The 24,527-nt window shown below is 33.2% G+C and overlaps 1 protein-coding gene across 1 annotated transcript in view; it reads right to left on the bottom strand.

Moving 5' to 3' along the window:
• Positions 1–4,306: 4,306 nt before the first annotated feature.
• Positions 4,307–24,527, bottom strand: part of LOC114326306 (lysophospholipid acyltransferase 6) — a 76,941-nt gene continuing 56,720 nt past the window's right edge. The window contains exon 2 of the mRNA XM_028274621.2: positions 4,307–5,777. Coding sequence (XP_028130422.1) covers positions 4,569–5,777 — 1,209 coding nt within the window. The 3' untranslated portion in view covers positions 4,307–4,568. The remainder of the gene's footprint in view (positions 5,778–24,527) is intronic.

Genomic DNA, 24,527 nt, shown 5'->3' with positions numbered 1-24,527 from the left:
ATATCGAATGTACCAAACGGGACCCCCCACGGAGGTGGGTTGGGGGGTTACTTTAAAATCTTAAATAGCAGCCCCCATTTTTTATTGCAGATTTGGATTCTCTGCATAAAAATAAGCAACTTTTATTCGAAATATTTTTTCGAATTATGGATAGATGGCGCTATAATCGGAAAAAACGTTTAATGGAAATGGAAAATTAAATTAAAAAATGGCAAGCGCCCGCTAAAATGGAAAATTTTACTTAACTTTTTTTGGTTTTAGGACCTAATAATTACAACCCAATAGGTCCCCAAAGCGCTCGAGTGACTGCACATTTAGCATACTTTGCTCCCCTACCATTACGAATATTTTGGATTTTTTGCTTTTTTTTGGAAGGCAAAAATTTGTTAAGATATGGCTGTTCTAAATTTGCATAAACTCGTGATTATTGACTAGTTCAAGTCCTTTTAACACTGCCCCTTCAAAAATAAGCACTTTGAACTGATGAAATTTACAGACATAAACGACACATACACGAGTAACACAACATTGAAGTAAAATTGATTAATTTCATTTTTGATGCTAATTAGGGGGTGACTTTCCCGAGTTTTTTTGACAAAAAAAAGAGATCAACTTTATTTTCAGCGTAACTTGCTTACTTTTGATGCTATAAACTTTTTTTTAAAACAGATATACATATTTTTTTAAACACTTTAAAAAAATTGTAATGATTTTTCTCCAAAAAGTGCACGATTTTTCGGTTATTTCACGTTGAAATAATTCATGTTGAAAGTTGACGGATATGAACCTCTTTTTCATTAGCTAGAACTTTGTTTTTACTGGGTCTAGAGATTTCACGGGTACACCGTTTTTTTCAATTTTTAATTTGCTATATTTTTGTTAAAACTCTTTTTCAATAAAATACTTACTTTTTGAGTTATTTGTCAAAAACCGCCTAAAAACGTGTCTTTTTTGTTGTTGAAAAATAAAGGTATTTACTCGAAAATAACTCGAAAGGTATTAACTTGGTGAAAAAATGCTGTAGAACAAAAGGTGCTTAGAATTAGACGTTTTATCCATTTCCGCACTTATTTTGAACATATATTTTTTCACCCCTTATAAGGGGTGAAACTCACCCCTAGGACATAAGCAGACAGAGGCCCAATATCATTTTTATTCCTTAACATATTATCTATGTGTTTGCCAAATTTCATGTCAATCCAAGCGGTGCTTTAAAATTTAAAGCGAAAACCGTGGTTCAATGTATTATAAGTTGCTAGCCGTTGCTAAGGGCAACCGACACAATAAATCACAGTCGAAACGAAAAATAAATCTCCACTACAATTTAAAAATCATTTTTAATAATTAAATATAGCTTTCGGTCAAAATAATTTTTATTTTAAGATATTATCAGTCTTTCTTTAGTCAATGACTGTGAAATAATTTCTTAATTGTTATAAATAAAGTCACTACGATTTAAGAAAACAAAAACAATTATCTCGGCTTCAGTTGGCCGTAGAATATTTTTATTTGGTTTTGAATCTTTATTTTGGCTTCAGAAACAATAATCTGCAAGTTAGAAACTCATAGAATGTACAGGGTCGGCTTCAGTTCTAAATGTTTATAACGAAATTTGCCCCCTTATTTTCAAACCCGAAATAAGAGGTTGAAAAATGTTATACGCATTTATTTACATCAGAATATGAAAAAATAAGTCTTTAGAAGGAGAGTAAATCTTGGATTAACTCTGTAGGATTTTTTTCAAAAAGTTATAGCCTTGGACATTTGACCTCTTGGGATAAACAAATTATAATATCTAAGCAACAAGTTCACGAATCGGGCACTACAATTTTTTTTTATGTTTAGTATTGAAAGATCTTCATTTTAAAGCTTTAAAAATGTATAAAAGATATTTTTACAATAAATAACGCAATTGCAAAAAACGGCCATTTCGGACCTTTCGCAGGCCGTTTTGCAATAACGTATTAACGGAATTAAACTTGCAATAGCTCAAATTGTAGGTTTTTAATTTACTACAATTTTCTATTTAAAACTTTTTCTCTAAAATGAATATCCTAAGCTGCAAAATTAAAAATCTTTAAAAATTGAAAATTTAACAAATGAAAATCGTCATAAATAAAAAACCGCACAATATTCTTGGTTACATTTTAGTATAAGTTATTTCTGGCATCGTCCTTTACAACACCTGATAGGTTTCAAAAATTCCTGAATTATATCCTGAAATCGAACTATTTTTCACCCACAGCTTGGACTAAGTCTACCCTATATCGATGTGAGCTTTTATCTTGGGGGTGGTTCCCACCCCTTCTCGCGGGTGGAAAATTTTTCGACCAAGATAACCACGGAAGTGGCTAGAGCAGTGGTTTTCAATCTTTTTGAGCCATGTACCACAAAATACTGTTTATTATTTTGGGTACCACCTAACTGAAATACCTATCTAGCTAGGTAATGTAATTAACTATAATAGTGGTGATTATTTTGGCTGTTTTTGCGTTTTGTGTACCACCGCTGGGCTAGAGCAACTAGGTGAGAACCGCTGGGCTAGAGCAACTAATTCTAAGTAAAAACTGTTGTATATATTTTTTTGAAAACTCAATACTTTTTGAGTTATTCGTGGTTGAAAATTGGCCATCTTCATTGAAAAATGACACCTTTTCAGACGGTTTTTTTGCGAATACCTTAAAAACTATGCATCTAACTAAAAAATTATATAAAACATTTTTGTAGCTCATAAAAAATCAAAGAGATTCGTTCCTCACATATCTTCTAGTTATAATACAAAAAGAGATATGGTAGGTGAATAGAGTGTGTTTTTTTGCTGCATGCTCAAATCGGTGCATTCAACTTGAAATAACAAAGAAACTGTTAATTTTAGGTGTATAATGCTTCTAATACCTTTTGTAGTGCTTGAAAAGACCTTTGAAATGAGCGATATTAAATGTCAATTGCATTTAAACTAAGCGAGATATGCTGCAAAAACGTTGATGACTGTATTTTAAGAAAAAGTTAGAAGTATATTTAACCCCTCATCCACCAGAATTTAAATGCATCGTTTTCCTTCTACAATACATTTTATTATAGTGTTATTTCTATGTTCAAAAAGTTGAACGGGTTTAAAATAAATGGATTTTGAAAAAAATAAGATCAAATTATAGAGCGCATTTTTAAATTTTCTTCAAAACCTTCTTTTTTGTTCATGTAACTCAAAAATGATAAGAGATACGAAAAAAGGATACCGAACAAAAATGTAGGGGTTTTTCAATAAAAATTTCGTTTTTGTTTTTCATTACTGTATCTCTTATCATTTTCAAGTTACATGGAGAAAAAGAAAAATTTTATCAAAATTGAAAAATGCGGTCTATAATTTGATCTTTTTTTTTTTCACAAACCATTCATTTTAAACCCGTCCAACTTTTTGAATATAGAAATAACACTATAGTAAAAGGTATCGTAGAAGAAAAACGATGCATTTCAATTCTGGTGGATGAGGGGTTAAATATACTTCTTATTTTTTCTTAAAATACAATAGTCATCAATGTTTTTTGCAGCATATCTCGCTTAGTTTGAATGTAATCGACATTTAATTTTGCTCATTTTAAAGGTCTTTTCAAACACTACAAAAGGTATTAGTACTTATACAACTAAAATCGACCTTTCTCTGTTATTTCAAGTTGAATACACCGATTTGAGCATGCACAAAAAAAAAAACAAACTCTTTTCACCTTCCCTATCTCTTTTTTTTGTTAACTAGAAGATTTATGTACGAACGAATCTCTTTGTTTTTTATAAGCTACAAAAATATTATATATAGTTTTTTTAAGTTAGATGCATAGTTTTTAAGGTATTCATTTTTCAATGAAAATGGGAAATTTTCAACCACGATTAACTCAAAAAGTATCGAGTTTTAAAACAAATAGAACATTTTTTGGTTAGAATTAGGGTCTCTAGCCACTTCCGTGGTTATTTTGACCAAAAAATTTTCCACCCCCTTGAAGGGGTGGGAACCGCCCCAAGATAAAAGCTCCATAGTATATAGGGGAGACTTTGAATTAGGAGATAAATAAAGGCTATTCCCAAAATTTTATTAAAATCCATGCAGTAGGATAGAATTCGGAGGTAATATCCTGTTCTTGCTCTCATTAACTGGCGTATTACACCCTTTCTTACCATCCAGGTTTAATTTTCGTTAGATTTAAAAGTATCACCCATGCGTGGGGCTTGATCTTCTTCTCTTTACCAACATTCAGCTATCTCGTAGCTATTTTCACATTACAGGGGAGTTTGTAAAAGAAATAAAACAAATTAATTACAAACATTCAATACTATATTTTGATCAAACGTTTAACATAAATATTTAAAACTTTCAAGGATTCGTTTCGAGTATTTTTTGGTATTAACTTAGCTGGTATAAATAATTTGAAACAGTATTTTGAAAAACTTATAAAAAATTGTCAGTACTTTGAGAGTTTGCAACATTGTAAAAAAATCAGTCGAATTTCGTTAGAGAAATTTGTGCGTTTGTGCGTATAAAATATAAATGATTTTTGTCAAATTCTCTGATTATTCAGTCATTCGTTTCTGGAATATGGTCCCGCTTGTCGTAGAGCTAAAGCGATACCACTCTTAGAAGATAGTTCTCTTGCTTGAGATTTAGGCACACATTGTGGTAGGAATATCATTGCAGCGATAGCTCCTAAATGAAGACACCAATACATTCTATTATATAATACTATGGAAGACCAGAATTCTAAAGAAACAAAGGGGAAAGTAAGATAAGCGAATACAAAATGAGTCACAGCAAAAGTTATAAGGTCATACAATAGTTTGGCCTCTTTAGTTGTCATAAAGTAGTTTCTGACATGGCGTCGTACAGTTCGAGCAGCAAAAGTAAACACAGCGCCACTGAGGAATGTCAAATAGTATCCAGGGTAGAACCCATGCCACACAGCCGATAATACATATGTTAAAACAGTAGGGAACTTTTTTGTTCTCTCATAAACTATCATTCTTAACCAAATATTTGTACCTTTGTTCCAAGCCTCAATGCCCTGCTTAAGACTAGTAGCGAATTCAAACTGAAATATATCTACATTAGAAATCTTATCCCACCTATCTGTACCATCTTCCGCGTATCCCGAGAAGCCTATACCACAGTTGTTGCAGATAGCATCCGCTATAGTCCACGCGAAATAATACTTAAACCTAACTAGAGTTGTACTGACTGTCAAGTACCAGAATATATAGCTTATGCTGGTATTTTCGACAAAATGTTGGTCTTTCACGCGCGCAATCGGGAATCTCGGTAGGAACTTCAGGAAAATGTAAGCGCAAAACAGAGCGATCGCAACTTTTTTGATTATAGCTTTCACGGGACTAGGTTCTCGTACGACTTTCGAGTTTTCTACGCTATTCCTGGCCTTCACATAGTTGTTCCCCTCTATAAAATCTACATAGTCGTTGTAAAAAATGATAGGTCCCGCCATTAAAGAGGGGAACAACAAAGAATAACTAAAATATTCTAAGACGTTGGGAGTTTTGTACACGGCGTGGTATTTCTGGTTGTGCGTCATTTCTTCTTGTTGTTTGGTAAGACCGTCGTGAAGACTGAAGGCTAAAGAGATTACTTTCTGGGTAATCACCATCAACGGCCCGCTTATGTCTAACCCGTATGAACCGTAATCGTAAATTTGACGATGTAGGTGGACGCAGGATAGGTAGATTAAGGCCACTGTGAGCACCATTCCATGCATTATGTGTGGATTTTGAGTAATCATTATCTGAAACAAAAGAAACACAATGTTAGAAGTGACAGAAATTTATTATTAAATTAGAAATGTCTTTGCACAGTGTGGAGCATCCCACATGGTTTTTTTAATATTGAGGTTACATTTAATTATTGAAATACACTCATGTACAAAATTATGGAATACTTTGAAATTAAAACCAAAGATGGTCATCACGCCCAGATGTATGACGTCACTAGTATGATTTTATATGCGTATATATGCCAAAAAATCGTAATTTGAAAATAAAAATCGACCCATTTCGGGCTCATTCAGGAAATAATTAATTTATTTAATTTATTCCATTTAACTCTGTCACCCTGTATGTATTAGTAGATTACCTAGTAGGTTAATGGTAATAGTAAAAGTAGGTAGTGCCAGAATTCGGGCAGCTGCCTACATTTTTAGTGACGGATTCACGATATTGTCAAAAAAGGTATAAAATAGAAATTTAAAAAAATAGGTACGGATACTTTTAAATTATATAGGTAGGTATATACCATTTCTGGGGTGTCAAAAAATTTAAACATTTAAAATGCATTCAGTGATTGATTTGACATCATGTCCGTCCAACAAGTAAAATCCAAAATCTCTCAACTTGTCGCCCTTTACACAAATATCGGAAAACTATAACCAACTGAAATTCACCAGCGACGCGACGTCTGTCGTTTTATCTACGATGCACTGAAGGAGTTCATTTTGTGTTATTTTGAGGTACATGCTTTTAAAGATTTGGAACTTTGAATATGAACCTATGTCGTTGTCTAATTCGGCAAACATTGAACAGTTCCATAAAGATGATTCTTATTTTCTGAATTTTCCTTTTCGTCGTGATTTCTCAAAACTAACTCGAAAGCTCCACAAAACCATATAGATATAATTTTTAATTAGATTCAAAACATATCGATTCTTTATCCACTTCTTGTTCATTGTGTTTAATTAGACCAGTGATTCCCAAAGTGGTCCAGGTGGACCCCCAGGGGTCCACGAGAGACTCAACGGGGGTCTACGTTGGCGTGAAATAAAAATGGGGGTTCACAAGTTGTAAGTGGGGGTCCACGAAAATTTTATAGTGATTTGGTATTTATTTAAACAAGCATTTTTTTATCGTAAAATATTAATTGAAAAAAATTATGTTTTAATAGTAGGGACTTAAAAAATATATTATGACAAGTTATTTTGATTAAAAACAAGTTTTTGATCAAATTTTACTGTGTAGAAAACTTTAAAATGCCGTTTTTCACATGGGTCGAAGGGTGCATGTTTAACAAGGTTTTACTTACTTTTTGAATCAGTTTTAGAGTTTCTGGAAAGTAAAGATCCAGATTTAAAGGAAAACCTGATCAAATGAAAAGCAGACATCATCGCGTTTTTGACAGATTTGTTCAAAAAATTTAATGAGATTAACTTGCAGTTACAAGGGGGTAACCTAAATTTAATAAAAACAAAGAGTGTAGTTTCGGCTTTTCTTGGAAAATTGAAATTTATGAAGCAAGATATTAGTGACGCGAATTCTCACAGTTTCCAAACTTGTCACATACAGCATGTCTATTCAGACATACGTTCAATATTTAAATGCGCTGCATGATGACTTCAAAAACAGATTTAAAGATATTTTGATAATGGAAATACCACCATGGGTCATAAATCCATTTGATGAAACGGAAGTGGCGGATGTGGTATTACAAGAGGAACTACTAGAGCTCAGCACCAATGAAGAACTGAAGGTGCAATTTAAAAAAGGCTATCAAACATTTTGGCTGCAGGCAGAAACACCTGAAAAATATCCTGGGCTGTGGGAAATTGTGAGAAAACTTTTGATAGCGTTTACCTCGTCATATCTTGTCGAAAAAAGTTTTAGTGTCGTTACAAACCTATTAACAAAAAAAAAAGGGAGCGCATTAAACATTACAGAACGGGGAGATTTGCGGTTAATCCTTACAAAACTGAAGCCAAATATTGATAATTTGCTGTCAATCCCTCCCATTAAAATTATGGGTATTTTTTATTATTGATTTGCATATTTAAAGTTACATAACGTTATTAGTGTTTCATTTTAATTCTTTTAAATCTGTTATCATTATCATTTTAATAAATAGATCGTAAGAAAATATACCTACTATTTTTTCTTTATTTTTACCACTTCGAATTTGGGACTATTTTCGAAGACGAAGAACAGGAGTTACCGATGTAATTTCCCGAATTGCCACCCTGAAATGGAACTTGGCCGTACACGTCGCCCGAATCAGTGATGGGAGGTAGACGAAGAGATTATTTGAGTGGATGCCGAGATTAGACAAAATAAGTAGAGGAAGACCACCTACTCATTGGACTGACGATATCAAGAAAATGTCAAGAAATTGGATGCAAAGTGCCCAAAATAGAACACAATGGACAAAAATTAGGGAGGCCTATGTCCAGCAGTGGACGCAAAGAGCTGGGTGATGATGAATGATGATGAATTTAGGGTTGGAACTCACCCGCGACGCCAATTTCCATCGTTAGATCTTCATATTCATGGGACGAGTTTTGGGAATATGGTAAAAATGTAGCAGCAGGGGACCACCGAAACCAGTAAATTGTTAAAGTGGTCTACGAGAAAAAATAGTTTGGGAACCTCTGAATTAGACTATCACGATAAGCTGAATTTAACTCGGGTTTTATTAATAATTAAAACATTTTAAATTACTTAAAAATATAATAGTTTATATTAAAAAGTCAATTATTAAAAATGTAATAATTATAAATCCAAAAACGAGCGAGCGAGCGCGTAAAGAAACTCGAAAATAGAATGTACTACCCTGTATTACGAGAATCTTTTTGCATCTACGATCCAATATTCACTGTGATAACGCTATGATCATAGTAAAAAATATTAGATCTTCCTTGTCGAGCCAGGCACGAATAGTCTCATTTAACGTGTATTAAAAGTGCAATATAGCTCTATCTCTGTCACTTACACAGAATGGCCGTAAAATCTTTCTCTTTTCAGCTGAGCCATCTAAGATTTTGGCACTGGCACGATGCGATCATCGTGGATCATCCCGTCCGCTGTGAGTGGCGAAAGTTGTACTACACTGCACAGTTGCCAGATTTTATATGAGTTATAAAGAGAAAAGAAATACGCACAAAAAATGAACGGGCATTAAAACGGTTTAAAGATAAAAAAATATGTTTCTGCATAAAAATAAGGTAGTGCCATGGCTCCATGGCGCTACCTTATTTTACCCACTATACCATGGCCATAAAAATGTCTCGAATAAAAGTTGCTTATTTTTACGTAAGCAATCCAAATCTGCAATAACAAATGGGGGTGTCTTTTTAAGTTTTTTCAAGTCACCTCCAGAGGGTGGAGTGGGGGGTCGTGTTTAATGTCATTCGATAGATTTTTGAAAAATATTGAACACGTATTTTTCAGTTTTTCGATACAATCTTCATTTCGCGAATTATTCGATCGTCCCGCGAATTATTCGATCGTACCAGGCGACGACTTCCACGCTGGGCACCAGGTACCTCGGAGACCATCCCCGTCATGAAATTCGTATTCAGAGACCTCTAAAACCCCCAAGTATAAAAATTGAACTCATATCCGTCAATTTTTCCGAGTTCTAAATTTTTCATTTTCCATCTCTTCGAGATGCACTTTGAAAATGCATTTTATTATGCACAAAAATTTTTGCCGGAGATCAATTTAGTTCACAAAATTGCTTAGCACTCTCTCGAATCGAATGCAAAAAGTTGCATGACGATTCATCTTACTGCACAAAATTCCTAGGTTTTGGGCTTTTTAGTGCTTCGTTGCTTCGCCTATTAACCATGGTTGTTATAATACCTAAATGTAATGTTTACAAAAAACGATTAACGTAATTGCTGAGAATTGCCAGCTACACGTGAATGAATATTTATGTCACAAATCCCTGATTAGATTCGCAACATTCATTTTGAATTGAAGAGGATCACTGTTAATTGGTTTTATTCATAATCTGATTATTTTCGTAATGAGTGTAGTTAATTTATATTATTTCTCCCATTTTTATTGTTTTTTGAGCGTATGGCAACATTACATCACATTATATACATACATATATGCACAATAAAACCACCACATAAAGTTGAATGACGAACACATATGTTTATTATTGTTATTATTTATACACTCACGGACAAAAATATTGCATATTATATAGAAATTAACCTACCACATGAAATTTTTTGTGCTGCTCCCAGTGTCACAGAAATAGGATTTCTTTTCCGAATGCGATGTTTTTTAAGTATCATATATAAATGGTACAATCGGATTTAAATTTGATAATGGGCTATATAGACCTGGATCCCGCGTACCAAAAAAAAAGTTGATTAATAGCAAGCTGAACATTTATTAATAGCTTAACGGTGTCTAGTAGAACAAACTTTGATGTATGGGAACACTGGAACAGCGGAAGTTTTAATTATTGTGGAACAGGTTAAAAATTTGGAACGTCAGACTACGAAAACGTTCCACGTATTTTGTCGGACAGAACTTCCAATTGATTTGTTACCATTTCATTAAACTCCCATGCAAAAAACAGACTGGTGTTTATCACCAACTTGGCATTTTAATGAGTTCAACACGAAGAACACGTTAAATGACAGGAATTATATTGGTGATAAATAATAGCAGTCTGATTTTTGCATGAGAGTTTAATGAAACGGTAACAAATCAAGTGGAAGTTCTGTCCGATAAAATACATGGGGCGTTTTCGTAATCTGACGTTCCACATTTTTAAGCTGTTCCACAATTAAAACTTCCGCTGTTCCAGTGTTCCCGTACATCAAAGTTTGTCAGACTAGACACCGTTAACCCATTAACAAATTTTCAGCTTGCTATTAATCAACTTTTTTTCTTACGCGGGATCCAGGCCTAATATGGTGGCCAATATAATTTTTAAATTAAATCTTTCAAGGTAAGTATTCACTATTCTACCGACATGAAGACCTCCATCATTATGGTGCATTAACACGAATTTGTTATCCGATATTGCTTGCAAATAGCAAAACATGATCTTCTAAAATGTTTTTAATGCACATATCAGCTGTCATTCACCCAATAACCTCCACAAGTTTGGTATCTCTAAGGTATCGCCACCACCAAAATTAACGCTCTGTATGAGGTTACATCCGGCATACCGTTCATCATTTGGAACAAGATTGTCAAAACTTCGTCTACAGAAGAGTTGGCAAACAGTATGTCAGTTGTAACCTCATACAGAGCGTTAGTTTAGGTGGTGGTGGCATAGTGCTACAGAGCGGTATTGCTTTGAAAGGACATACCAAACACGTGGAGGTGATTAGACGAATGCCAACTGACATGTACATGGACATGTTTTGCCATTTGCAAGCCACATTGGATATGACATATTGGTGCTAATGCACGGCTTCATGTCGCTAGTGAATATAATATTTACGTTGTTGAGATTCAATTTAAAAATTATAGTGGCCAGCATATAGCCCAGATCAGATTTAAATCCGATTATAGCATTTATATGACACTTTAAAACATCGCATTTGAAAAAGAAATCCTATTCCAGTGATACTGGGGAGGGGGGGGGGGTTAAAAAGATAGCAGCACAAAAAAAAATTATTTCACATGCATATGCAATATTTTTGTCCGTGAGTATATTACATATATATTCAATTGACTCATACGTTGCAATCAGGAAGTTACTTGGTTTGTTTGACTCGATAATGTAAATATTTTGATATTCCGTGGCGCAATCGTAGTAAATAGAGAAAATTACCTTGTGTCTCAGATTTATTGATCTTTTTCCATCTATCTTTGTCAGTTGGTACTTGAAGAAGAGTCTTTTCGAACGTTGTCCCCAAGTGTTTTAAAGAATTTGTGATGTTTTAGTAGTGTGTTCTCTTTTCACGTATCGACAAAGAGATGCCTGAGAGGAATCTCGAAGAAGACCTATGGAAAGATAGACTAATGAGCTAGGACTAGGAATCGGAAGGTGACATAGGACCAGTTTCACAACCTATTAGGCTTAATCTTAATCGCACTGGAACTACAAATAGACGAAGCAACATTTCAAAAATTAATATTTTAAAAGAATATAACTCAGAATCAACATTCTCATTGTTTCAATAATTGCATACCATCTCAACTGGAAATGACTGATAATGATAACACTTCGTTGAACCCGAAGATCTATTTTTCTCCAATCTCGAGGATCGATGTGTGGTAGGTACAATCAAGTGATTTTGTCGTAAAATTTAAAACAGCGCGCCCGCTGGAAGTTTAAAGTTGCAAATTGCAATAAAATACGGCTTAAATTCCATAACAAGAGCAAATTAGGCTAATACAATCCTGGCAGCCATCTAAGAAGAGCCATAAAATATAAATATCCTAATCACTTGTTATCAGTATCACTCCGTATCATATTTATATACATAATTATAAATATTTACCATATCAGATGACGACTCTTTTAACTAATATTCATTAGTCAGTCGTGTGAGTCACGCATTGTAATTAATATCCAAGGACGACATGGGAAATTTCTATAATTAAATCACACCCAACATAGAATAAAAATAAAAGAAATCCTATCAAAGACGGTAACTATAAAAAAAATACATGCGTGTCGGAAATATATAATTTGCGAATAAATCTGATACTAAATTTTTAATCGTTTTTAGACGTAGCGTCTTAAGTAACAATAAAATCCGGCGAAAATGAAAAACAAATAATATAGAAATCCACAAGGAAATAGCTATTTGTATAACAAGGGAGGAAAGTGCTACTTTTCCTCCCGAGAATGAAGTTTACTGCCCGACGCGTAGCGGAGGGCAGTAATCATTCAAGGGAGGAAAAGGCACTTTACTCCCATGTTATACATATGGTTTTTCCACCTTCCTCAAATAACAAGTCATTTTTCATTTTTCCTTAATTTATTTATGTAACTAACCAACAAAATTTATTAGAACTAAAACTAACAAGTAGGTACAATATAACTGTCAACTGTCAAATATAAGTCAAATTATTAATGTAAACATTGTTGAATCAGAATAACAATTTACTGTTTTTTTACCATTCTGCAAAATACAGAGTTAAATAAATGTTGTTTTTAAGTAAACGTTAAAATGTATAGATACTTACGTAATAGAAAATAGGTATTGTACAGGGCGTCAATAAGTTATATTTCATGAATAAAATACCATGACGTCACTTTTACTTTTTTTTTTACTAGGTCACTTTTACTACGTCACTTTTACTTTTTTTTCCTCCCTAGGGAGGAAAAATATTTTCCTCCCTAGGGAGGAAAAGTACAACTTTGCTCCCTACAATCAGGTCCGGAAAAGTATACTTTCGGTAGAGGTAGGTGGAAATAGCTATTTGTATAACAAGGGAGGAAAGTGCTACTACTTTTCCTCCCGAGAATGAAGTTTACTGCCCATAATCATTCAAAGGAGGAAAAGGTACTTTACTCCCATGTTATAGATATGGTTTTTCCACCTTCCTCAAATAACAAGTAATTTTTTCATTTTTAGTTAATTTATTTATGTAACTGACCAACAAAATTTATTAGAACTAAAACTAACAAGTAGGTACAATATAACTGTCAACTGTCAAATATACCTAAGTCAAATTATTAATGTAAACATTGTTAAATCAAAATAACAATTTACTGTTTTTTACCATTCTGCAAAATACAGGGTGTTTTATAAATAAACGTTAAAATGTATAGATACTTATGTAATAGAAAATAGATATTGTACAGGGCGTCAATAAGTTATATTTCATGAATGAAATACCATGACGTCACTTTTGCTTTTCCTCCCTAGGGAGTAAAAGTGACGTCATACTATGTCATTGATGAAAATAACTTATTGACGCCCTGTACAATATTCAATAGTCTATTATCTATTACGTAGGTATCTATACATTTTAACGTTTATTTATAGAACACTCTGTATTTTGCAGAATGGAAAAAAACAGTAAATTGTTACTTTCATTTAACAATGTTTACATTATTAATTTGACTTATATTTGACAGTTGACAGTCCTACTGTACCTACTCGTTAGTTTTAGTTCTCTAATAAATTTTGTTAGTTACAGGATTCATTGCTAATCGATCCACAGTTACAAACTTATTGGGAATAACACAGTACATATCTAAGGCGTTGGATAGGAGATCCCAAGTTGACGTTATATATACTGATTTTTCAAAGGCCTTTGACAAAATTCATCATGGAGTTCTTCTTTCCAAATTGTCCCTTTTTGGTTTTTCTAAAGAAGCTGTCGCTTTCATAAACTCCTATTTGTCTGGTAGAACTCAATTTGTATCGTATAATGGTTATAACTCTCACAAATACATACCTTCATCTGGAGTCCCACAAGGATCAAATCTAGGTCCACTTTTGTTTTTGTTATTTATTAATGACTTATGTGAGAAAATTTCTGTGCCCTGTTTGTGTTATGCAGATGATTTAAAAGTTTACTTAGAAATTAACGATATCAATGATTGTCACACTATCCAGAATGAACTGAGTGCATGAATGGTGTAAAGAAAACTATTTAAATCTTAATGCAAATAAATGCAAAGTTGTAAGTTACTCAAGGAAACATAATAGTATAAACTATGTTTATAGATACTATTGATGGTAGCGAACTAGAACATGTGAATAAAATTAAAGATCTTGGCATAATTTTCGGCTGTAAACTTTCATTTACTGAACATATATCTTTAAAAATTTCTGAAGCACTTAAATCATATTATGGATTTATAGTCAGAAATGGCCGAAATATTACTAACATAAAAACTTTCAAATTACTATATTTCTCTTATGTACGTTGTAAATTAGAATATGCGTCTATAATTTGGTCTCCGTTTTATAATTCACATGTTCAGTTGATTGAAAAGGTGCAGCGTAAATTTTTGAAATATTTATCATTTAAGATTAACGGCATATATCCAGAGAGAGGCATCAGAAATAGTTAGTTGTGTAATAGTTTAGATATGGTTTCATTAGAAATGAAGCGAAATTGTGATTCACTAATATTTTTATAATAATTGCTGCATAATTCAATTGACTGCCCGGATATTCTCAAACAAATAAATACTTTCGTACTTCTTATGTTGCACAGTAAAATATTCGTTGTCGAAGTAATCCAAAACAGGATATGTTCGTGGAATGACCCATAACAGGGCCAGTGCTACGCTTCAACCGCCTATTATTACCCCTGGTTTTACTCAACGTATCAATACTCATTTTTATTCAGGCTGAGTCGACATGAGGCCTATAGATATTTGAAAATGTCAAGACTTTCTCGCCGGCGCTGTGATTCGGACCCTGGCCTACCTGTGTGGAAGTCAGACATCCTAGCGCTTGAGCTATCTGGACACTATTAAAAAAATATGTTTAGCAAACATGTACCTTATAAAAAAATGGTTTGTGTCTGGCATACATACACCACTTTTTCGTTTTTCTATATGAGCTACATTTTTGCTAAGCTTTTTTTTTCGATAAAATACTTATATTTTGAATTATTTGCGAAAAACCGTCTAAAAACGTGTTTTTTCTAACTAACTATTTAACCGGCTAAAAACTAAACATTTCGCTCGTAAATATCTTGAAAAGTATTGACTTATTGCGGAAATGGCATAATAGAAGAACAGGTATTGAAAAATCTTATGAGACGCTAGGAAAGAAAATAAGAAGAAGGAAAGAAATGGGATAATGGAAGTAACGAGTGAAAATGCAGTAAATAAAAACACCATAAAACAGAGGAAAACAAAGAAATATACACCTGTCGGACGCGCCATTTCGGAGATAACTTTTTTATGTACATTATGTTATCAATATTTTTCATAAATTTATCTTTCAATAATTATACAATTCCATCCTTAAGATTAAAAAAGAAAAATAACATCACAAGCAATGAGAAATTGTAGGTCACTGAAATCATGGCTTAAAGTAATATACCCTAAAAAAATTAGACATTATCATTTGGAATTTTTGTTATTATCTTTTTTACTAAACAAACATTGTATCATTGTGTACAAAATGACAAAAAGTTTATTTTTATCAACACATTAACCGAACATATTATAAAACAATTAAGTCAACTAAAGCGGGTTGCCACACCCTTCGACAAAAACGCAGAAATTATGGGAGAAATATATGTCAGTATTTAAACTTCACTATATTTTATCAGTCAACTTCGTAATTTCTATTTCTGAGAAAAAGTATCTAAGTATGTTAATTTTCCTTTTATTTCATTAATAGGTCTGGATCCCGCGTATGAAAAAAAAGTTAATTAATAGCAAGATGAACATTATAGCTTAAGGGTGTCTAGTCGGACAAACTTTGATGTATGGGAACACTGGAACAGGGGAAGTTTTAATTGTGGAACAGGTTAAAAATTTGGAACGTCAGGCCACGAAAACGTCCCATGTATTTTGTCGGACAGAACTTCCAATTTATTTGTTACCCTTTCATTAAACTCTCATGCAAAAATCAGACTGCTATTTGTCAGCTGTCATAATTCCTGTCATTTGACATGTTCTACGTGTTCCACTCATTAAAATGCCCAGTTGGTGATAAATAGCAGGCTGATTTTTGCAGGGCAGTTTAATGAATTGGAAGTTCTGTCCGACAAGATACATGGGACGTCTTCTTAGTCTGACGTTCCAAATTTTTAACCTGTTCCACAATTAAAACTTACCCTGTTCCAGTGTTCCCATACATCAAAGTTTGTCCGACTAGACACCCTTAAGCTATTAAAAAATTTTCAGCTTGCTATTAATCAAATTTTTTTTCATACGCGGGATCCAGACCTATAATTTTTTCCACTTTGGTTCATAATTAATTGGATATTGGGTAATAATTGGACCACGTTATGTAATAACGGATTAACCGCCAAAAGTCCAAAATCGAGATAATAGTGCCATCTTGCAGCTAGGGTGCAAATCTATGTATAAAAATATGTTTTTTGTAAAAAAAATTAAAAAAAAAATGTTTTTAAATGCCTGTATTAAGCGACATTTTTTATTTTATTAAAAAAAATCTCACACTAGGATTTGTAATATCGAATTAAACGCCAATAATGATACATAATCCATTGTCATAAACAAAAATCCGCATCTTTTTAAGTGTAATAACGAATCATGCGCCACGAATAGTCGGTTAATTCTTTATTACAAAACATAACATATTTACTAACGTTTAAGATATCGAATTAAAAGACATCCTTTGTCAGGTAACATCAGATTAAGCGCCAAATATGTCTCTTAATCCGGTATTCGGATCTTAACTCATGCATAACTCATGCATTAGAGTAAGTTCTATGCACTTTTGGTATAAATACGTCTACAGAAAAATTGTTCCAGATTAAATTTTTTACTATCGAAATATCACTTTTTAAGTAACAAGCAAAATGAGCCAAAATCGTTGTGAATGGCGAACTTTGAAAAATCATATTTTGAAAAATATAAATTATAGAGACTTCAACCAAACGCCATTTTAAAGAGAAAGGATAGAAGATTTTTTTCCGTGAACCAATGCCTATACCCACATCCACGTGGAAAAAAGTTATGGGACAAAAAACAAAATTGCTATTATTCGTGTTTTTTTCTTGCGTATTCGTATTTTTATAACAAAAAAATATTTTTGAATTTAAAAGGTGGTGTCTCGATAGTAAATTTAACCTGGAACAATTTTCCTGTAGACATGTTTGTACCCAAAGTGCACAAAACTCACCCTAATTTGCCCTGTACCTAGGGACTAATTCACCCCTTTCTCAAAAACGCACCCCTTTAAATGGTAGCACTCCGCGGGTTTTTATTATTTAGAGGTCCATTGACTATATGAAACAATAAAACCCCGTTAACGTTGTAGTTCCTTTCTAAAATACGTAATCAATAGCCTAATAGGATAGTTAGTCAAAAAGTGGATAGAATAGTTAGTCAAAAACAGGTGCTCCGATGAGACTAAGTTAGCCGAAATACGTATAAGTACATAGTGGAGGCCCTGTTCTGTAATCAAATCTGAATCATCTTTACTTTCATAATCATAAAAAGTCAGCATCAAAAAATCTGTGAAAGACGCCAGCAGCCACACTAAAGAAGATAGAAAACCGCAATATTTAACCCATTCGCGGACACGACTGCATATATGCAGACAGTAATTTTCTTTTGTAAGTGTCTGCATATGCAGTCGTGTCCGCGAATGGGTTAAGTAATGAAATTAAAACAGTCTTGTCCAAAATAGAAAGAAAGACAGAACAACAGAACAATAAGTATAACGTTAAAAATTAAAAAAAAAATGTAAAACGAATATTTGAGAAAAATAAAGGCCTATTAGGCCTGGATCCCGCGTACCAAAAAAAGTTGATTAAGAGCAAGCTGAAAATTTCTTAATAGCTTAACGGTGTCTAGTCGGACAAACTTTGATGTATGGGAACACTGGAACAAGGAAAGTTTTAATTATGGAACGTGATTTTAATTGTGGAACGTGTCCTCTAGAAAATTTTATGATTGTGAAAACTAGCAGGTTGTTTTTAAGTTTATTCATACTTTATTTAATACATGAAAAAATGTTTGTCCGACAAATATGTTGCTAATTTTAATAGGTCCGACATGTAAAACATGTCAAATGACACAAATTATGTTGGTGGTAAATAGCAGTCTGATTTTTTCATGAGAGTTTAATGAAAGGGTAACAAATCAATTGGAAGTTCTGTCTGACAAAATACACGGAACGTTTTCGTAGTCTGACGTTCGAAACTTGTAACCTGTTCCACAATTAAAACTTTCTCTGTTCCAGTATTCGCATACATCAAAGCTTGTCCGACTAGACACCGTTAAGAACAAATTTTCAACTTGCTATTAATAAATTTTTTTTGGTACGCGAGATCCAGGCCTATATTATATTGTATACTACGAACCTCCTATAATGATAGTCAGTTGGAATATATCTATCGCAAAGTCAAGGTGTCTGTGATTAATTAACGAGAATTACTGGATTTTTATCTGATGGTGCATTGAACCGCAATCTAGGCAAATAAAATTAAATATAAACAAATTAATTAAACAGTTTAATTTTTATTATTACTATAGTCAATATCATTAATAATGTTTACATGATTCTCCAAATTACTCATGACTATTAGTATTTAATGAAATATAAATACTATTTTAATGACTCTTTCATAGTATCTATTAAATATTTATAAACAGGGTGACACAAAATAACCTGAATCTCTGCCGATGGGAAAACGAGAAACCAAATGGACCATGTTCTCATTTAAAGAAAGCACAACAGATCTGTGATTGATTGTAGAAGCTACAGAGGAGCAGACGCGGACAGTGATCATACAGGGTGATCGATTAGTAGGGTAAAGCTCAATAGCTCCGCTATAGTAATAGATAGCAATAAAAGTTAATAACAAAAATTTTAGCCACCTTTGAGCTTCACATTACAAAGTTAGTTAGAATGTTAGAGGGTGTTCGATAACACAGTGGCAGACCAAACTTATGTTTTTTTTAAATGGAACACCCTATATTTTATTTTAAATTCGAAATCCTGTTAACTTCTCCATCACAAAAATATAAAGATTTGTTATGTTATACAGGGTATTTACAAAGTTATAACCAATTTTATATGAAAATCGTAACAAGTTCAACTCCCTGTATAAATAAAAATAAGCAAAACAACAACGGTTTATTAATGCCATATTTTTTAACGTATTGTTAAAATTTTCAAGAATGGTCGATATTGCTAATTTTCTTTATATCAAATACAGGGTGAGTCAAAACGCAAGTACATTATTTTCTCAGTAATTTTAAATGGAACACCCTGTATTTTATATCACTATTGAAAAGTACCATTACCGTACTTTAAATTTTAGATAACATTCCCTATGTCTAAATTTATTACTTTTCGAGATATTTTCATTTTTTAATGGACCGGTAGCGTGGCCACCCAAATCACCAGAATTTAATAAACTGGACTGATTTTTTTGGGGTTACGTTAATAATGAAGTTTATAAAATACCTCCAACAATAAGGGATGAGATGAAAAATAGAATACAAAGTGTATTTCGATGTGTTAATTTACAAATGCTCCGTAGAGTAAGTAGCTCATTCAATGATCGTCTTTAGACGTACATAAATGTGTTAGATCATTTTGAACACCTTATGTAATTAAATATTAAAAATATTTTAATAAAAGTAGGTTCTAATTTTTCAAACATGTTTTTTGCAAAATGTATTACTGATAAATTATGCTTCGTTCTTTATTTGTTACATTGTTACATTTACATACAAAAGTAGTGTTTAATTGTCTTCACAAAATATTGTATTTTGTGTTTGTGTGTTTTTTTGTAAAATTTATTACTAATTTTCTTTGTTTATTTGTTGCATTTACATAAAAAGATAGTTTTTAATTGTTTCAAAAATGTTGCATGTAGTGGTTGTGTTTTTGTTTGTAAAATGTATTACTAATAAATTATTTTTACAGTAGAGCGTCGATTATCCGAACGTCGATCAACCGAACGACCGCTTATCCGAACTCTCAACTTGTCACCTAACCATTAGTAATATTCACCAAGCGTTAGTAATTAACGCTTAAAAAATGTTTATTTTGTTGCAAAAACTGCACTTTTTTGTGTAATAATTATTGTCCTATTTGTCATTAAAGATACGCATATACGAGTATGTATGTAGGTATGTAAATATATGGCTTTCATTCACCTGTGGATAAATATGTACGGCTCTATCAATACAGTTTGATTATCCGAAAAAACCGATTTTCCGAACACCCCTGTCCCCCAATTAGTTCGGATAATCGACGCTCTACTGTATTTCTTTATTTGCTACAGTGTTACATTGATTACCGGATTGATAATCGGTAATCTTCAATTGTCAATTCAGTCATGGCTTACTTAAAATTTAGATAAATTTAAACACCTAAAATAATTTGCTCTGAAAAATGAAAATATCTCGAAAACTAATAAATTTTGGCATAGGGAATGTTATATAAAAATTAAAGTACGTTAATGTTACTTTTCAATAATGATATAAAATACAGTGTGTTCCATTTAACATTACTGAGAAAATAATGTACTTGTGTTTTGACTCACCCTGTATTTGATATAAAGAAAATTAGCAATATCAATAATTCTTAAAAATTTTGACAATAAATAAAAAAATATGGCATTAATAAACCATTGCTGTTATGCTTATTTTTATTTATACAGGGAGTTGAACTTGTTACGATTTTCATACAAAATTGGTTATAACTTTGTAAATACCCTGTATAACATTACAAACCTTTATAGTTTTGTGATGGAGAAGTTAACAGGATTTCGAATATAAAATAAAATATAGGGTGTTCCATTTGAAAAAACATAAGTTAGGTCTGCCACTGTGTTATCGAACACCCTGTAACATTCTAACTAATTTTGTAATGTGAAGCTCAAAGGTGGCTAAAATTTTTGTTATTATCTTTTATTGCTATCTATTACTATAGCGGAGCTATTGAGCTTTACCCTACTAATCAATCACCCTGTACATTGACAATAGTCAAACTTAAGCAAGAAATTCCCAAACTACCATGAAAAGGAACACAACGGAAAAAATACCAATTAGAGTGGCTCCAAGATAAATAGGTTGCAAAAAGAACAGAGGAAGAGATAAACAAGAGATTGGAAAGAATCGCGACGGGGAACATAGAAGAGGGATGGGAACTAATACAAGCAGCTGTGATAGAAGCAGCAGACCTTAGCATTGAGAAAGCAGAAAAAGAAAAGAGAGAACAATGGTTTGATGAGGACTGCAAAAGAATGCTAGAGCAGAGAAACAACGCAAAAATGGAAAATATTAGAAACAAGTAAAGAGTCTTTATAAAACTCTTTACTTTTTTACAGAAAAAAGTAAAGAGTATTATAAAGACAAAAGAAGAGAAGCTAAACGATTATGCAGGCAAAAGAAGAGAAAATCACTGGAAAATCAACTAAAAATAATGGAAGAAAACTATGTCCAAAAAGAAGTTAAAAATTTTTATCAAGGAGTAAAAAAAACTCGAGGGACTTAAAATAAGTGCACAATGTTTTGCAGAAATAAAGATGGTATGTTGCTGGGAGACAAGACAGAAAAATTGAATAGATAGGCAGTACTTCGGAGAATTATTAAACGATAAAGGCCAAACAGAAACAGAAATATGCAACAGCGAGGGCAAGAAATCGAACAACAACAAATCAGTACAAGAAGCGGAACTACAACAAACACAAGCACCGACAGAAATGGAGATAATAACAGTAATAAAAGACCTAAAAAATAATAAAAGTGCCGGAGAAAGCGGAGTGCCAGCAGAGATATTAAAGGTAGGAGGAAATATACTGCAGCAAAAAATAGCACGACTTATAAAGAAAATATGGGAAAACGAAAAAATGCCGGAGCAGTGGAATACAGCACTCATCTGCCCAATTCACAAGAAAGGTGATAAGACCATAATATGTGAAAATGACAGAGAAATCTCACTGTTAGAAGTGGTGTATAAGGTATTAGCAAAAATTATAAGAACTAGATTGAAAGCATATGAATCAGAGATAATAGGAGAATACCAGGCTGGTTTCAGACAGGGAAGAGGAACAACCGATCAAACTGTTTTGCTAAAATTATTACAAAACAATAGTTATGAACAAAATCTAGGCTTGCATATGCTCTTTATCGATTTTAAACTGGCTTATGACTTCATCTCACGAAACGGGCTATACGAAGCAATGAGAGCACTAGGAATATCAGAGAAACTGATACGATTTGTTAAAATGACGTTAACCAACACAGTCAATAAAGTCATGATAGAAGACAGTTTTTCAAATCAGCTTAACGTCAAAGAGGATTAAAACAAGGGGACCCCCTGTCAACAGACTTATTCAATCTAGTACTAGAAAATATAATTAGAGGAGCCAATATCCAGACAAGCGGCACGATTCTTAACAGAAGACAACAGTGTATAGGTTTTGCAGATGACTTGGTGTTTTTGACACGTTCAAGAGTAGAACTTCAAAAAATGTTCAAGCAATTTGAAAAGGAAGCAAAAAAATATGGCCTGACTATAAACCAAGGAAAACCCAAGTATATGAAAATGAAAGGAGAAAATCCTGAAGAAAATAAGTGGATTACTCTAAGGACAAATGACAAATATTATAAATTTGAGAAGGTAACTGAATTTGAATACCGTGGAGTAACAGTTACAAATAGAGGAGACGAAGAGAGAGATAGATAAACGGTTGTTGAAAGGTAGCAAAGCAGTAGGTTCATTAAACGCACTGTTGAAGGCAAAAAACGTGTCCAGGGCAGCCAAGATCCGAGCGTATAAAACAATAGTGAGACCAACGGTGTTGTATGCATGTGAAACTTGGACAATGAACCAGAAAGAAGAAAAAAACTAGAGATTTGGGAGAGAAAAATATTGAGAAAAATTTTTGGTGGTATAAAGGACCATAACGGGGAATGGCGCAGAAGAACAAACCAGGAGCTAATGGAGATGTATAAGAAACCTAAAATTACTCAGAAAATCAAGGCACAGAGAGTTAGATGGTTGGGTCATGTTTTACGAATGCCACAAGAAAGAAACATCTTAAGAGCTTTATCAGCAGGAGAACAAGGGAAGAAACGAAGAGGGAGACCACGAAGGAAGTGGTTTGATGCCGTCCGGACTGACCTAGAAGAAATGGGTACAAGAGACTGGAGAGGACAAGTACAGGACCGCAAAAAGTGGAAGAAATTAGTCAAGACTATCGAAGCCAAGGGCGTCTAAGGCCTGTAGTGCTGTTATATATATTTATAAACAGGGTGAGTTTTAGTGCGGCACTGGCAGCTAATAATTATGGTACAGAATATCCAAAAAAAGTTATGAAGAAAAATATAGGCAATCATATTCCGCAGGCTTGGAAAATATGCTGAATTCTAAACAACTGTGATTGACAAGAGACTGGAGAGGACAAGTACAGGACCGCAAAAAGTGGAAGAAATTAGTCAAGACTATCGAAGCCAAGGGCGTCTAAGGCCTGTAGTGCTGTTATATATATATTTATAAACAGGGTAAGTTTTAGTGCGGCACTGGCAGCTAATAATTATGGTACAGAATATCCAAAAAAAGTTATGAAGAAAAATAAAGGCAATCATATTCCCCAGGCTTGGAGAATATGCTGAATTCTAAACAACTGTGATTATAGACTACGTTGTAAAGCAAACATACAATTTTTTAAGTAGAACACCCTGTATATTTTCTCATATTTAGATTCCTCTCATAATCCCTGTCCTTACAATACGGAGTTTGACACTACTATACAGGGTATTCAACGGGTTATGACCATTTTTATCCCGATATCGTTATGAAATAACGACCCAAAGAAGGAATACATAAATAATGATTCATTATAGATAATAAGGTAAACAATATGGCGTTGTGTACGGCGTTTATTTGAGACCACTGCCCTAAGGCTTAATGCTTTGATGCTTTTGAGTCATATCTCAAAAGATATGACTCAAAAGCATCAATATTTTGGCGTTCTTGTGCGCAAAGAGTCCAAGTTTCTGCCCCGTATAGAAATATTGAGGACACAAGTAGTGCATTCACTAATCTCGTCTTGATTTTTTGAGAGACAGATCCATCTTTCCAAACTATATTTCAGCGATTCATCGCATTTTTGCCACACCAATACATCTCCGTACGTCCGTACTTTTGCTTCGC

This window comes from Diabrotica virgifera, chromosome 4 (genome assembly GCF_917563875.1).
Source record: "Diabrotica virgifera virgifera chromosome 4, PGI_DIABVI_V3a".
Taxonomy (NCBI): Eukaryota; Metazoa; Arthropoda; class Insecta; order Coleoptera; family Chrysomelidae; genus Diabrotica; species Diabrotica virgifera.
Note: the sequence above shows the minus strand (reverse complement) of the source record. Positions and strands in the feature narration are given on the sequence as shown.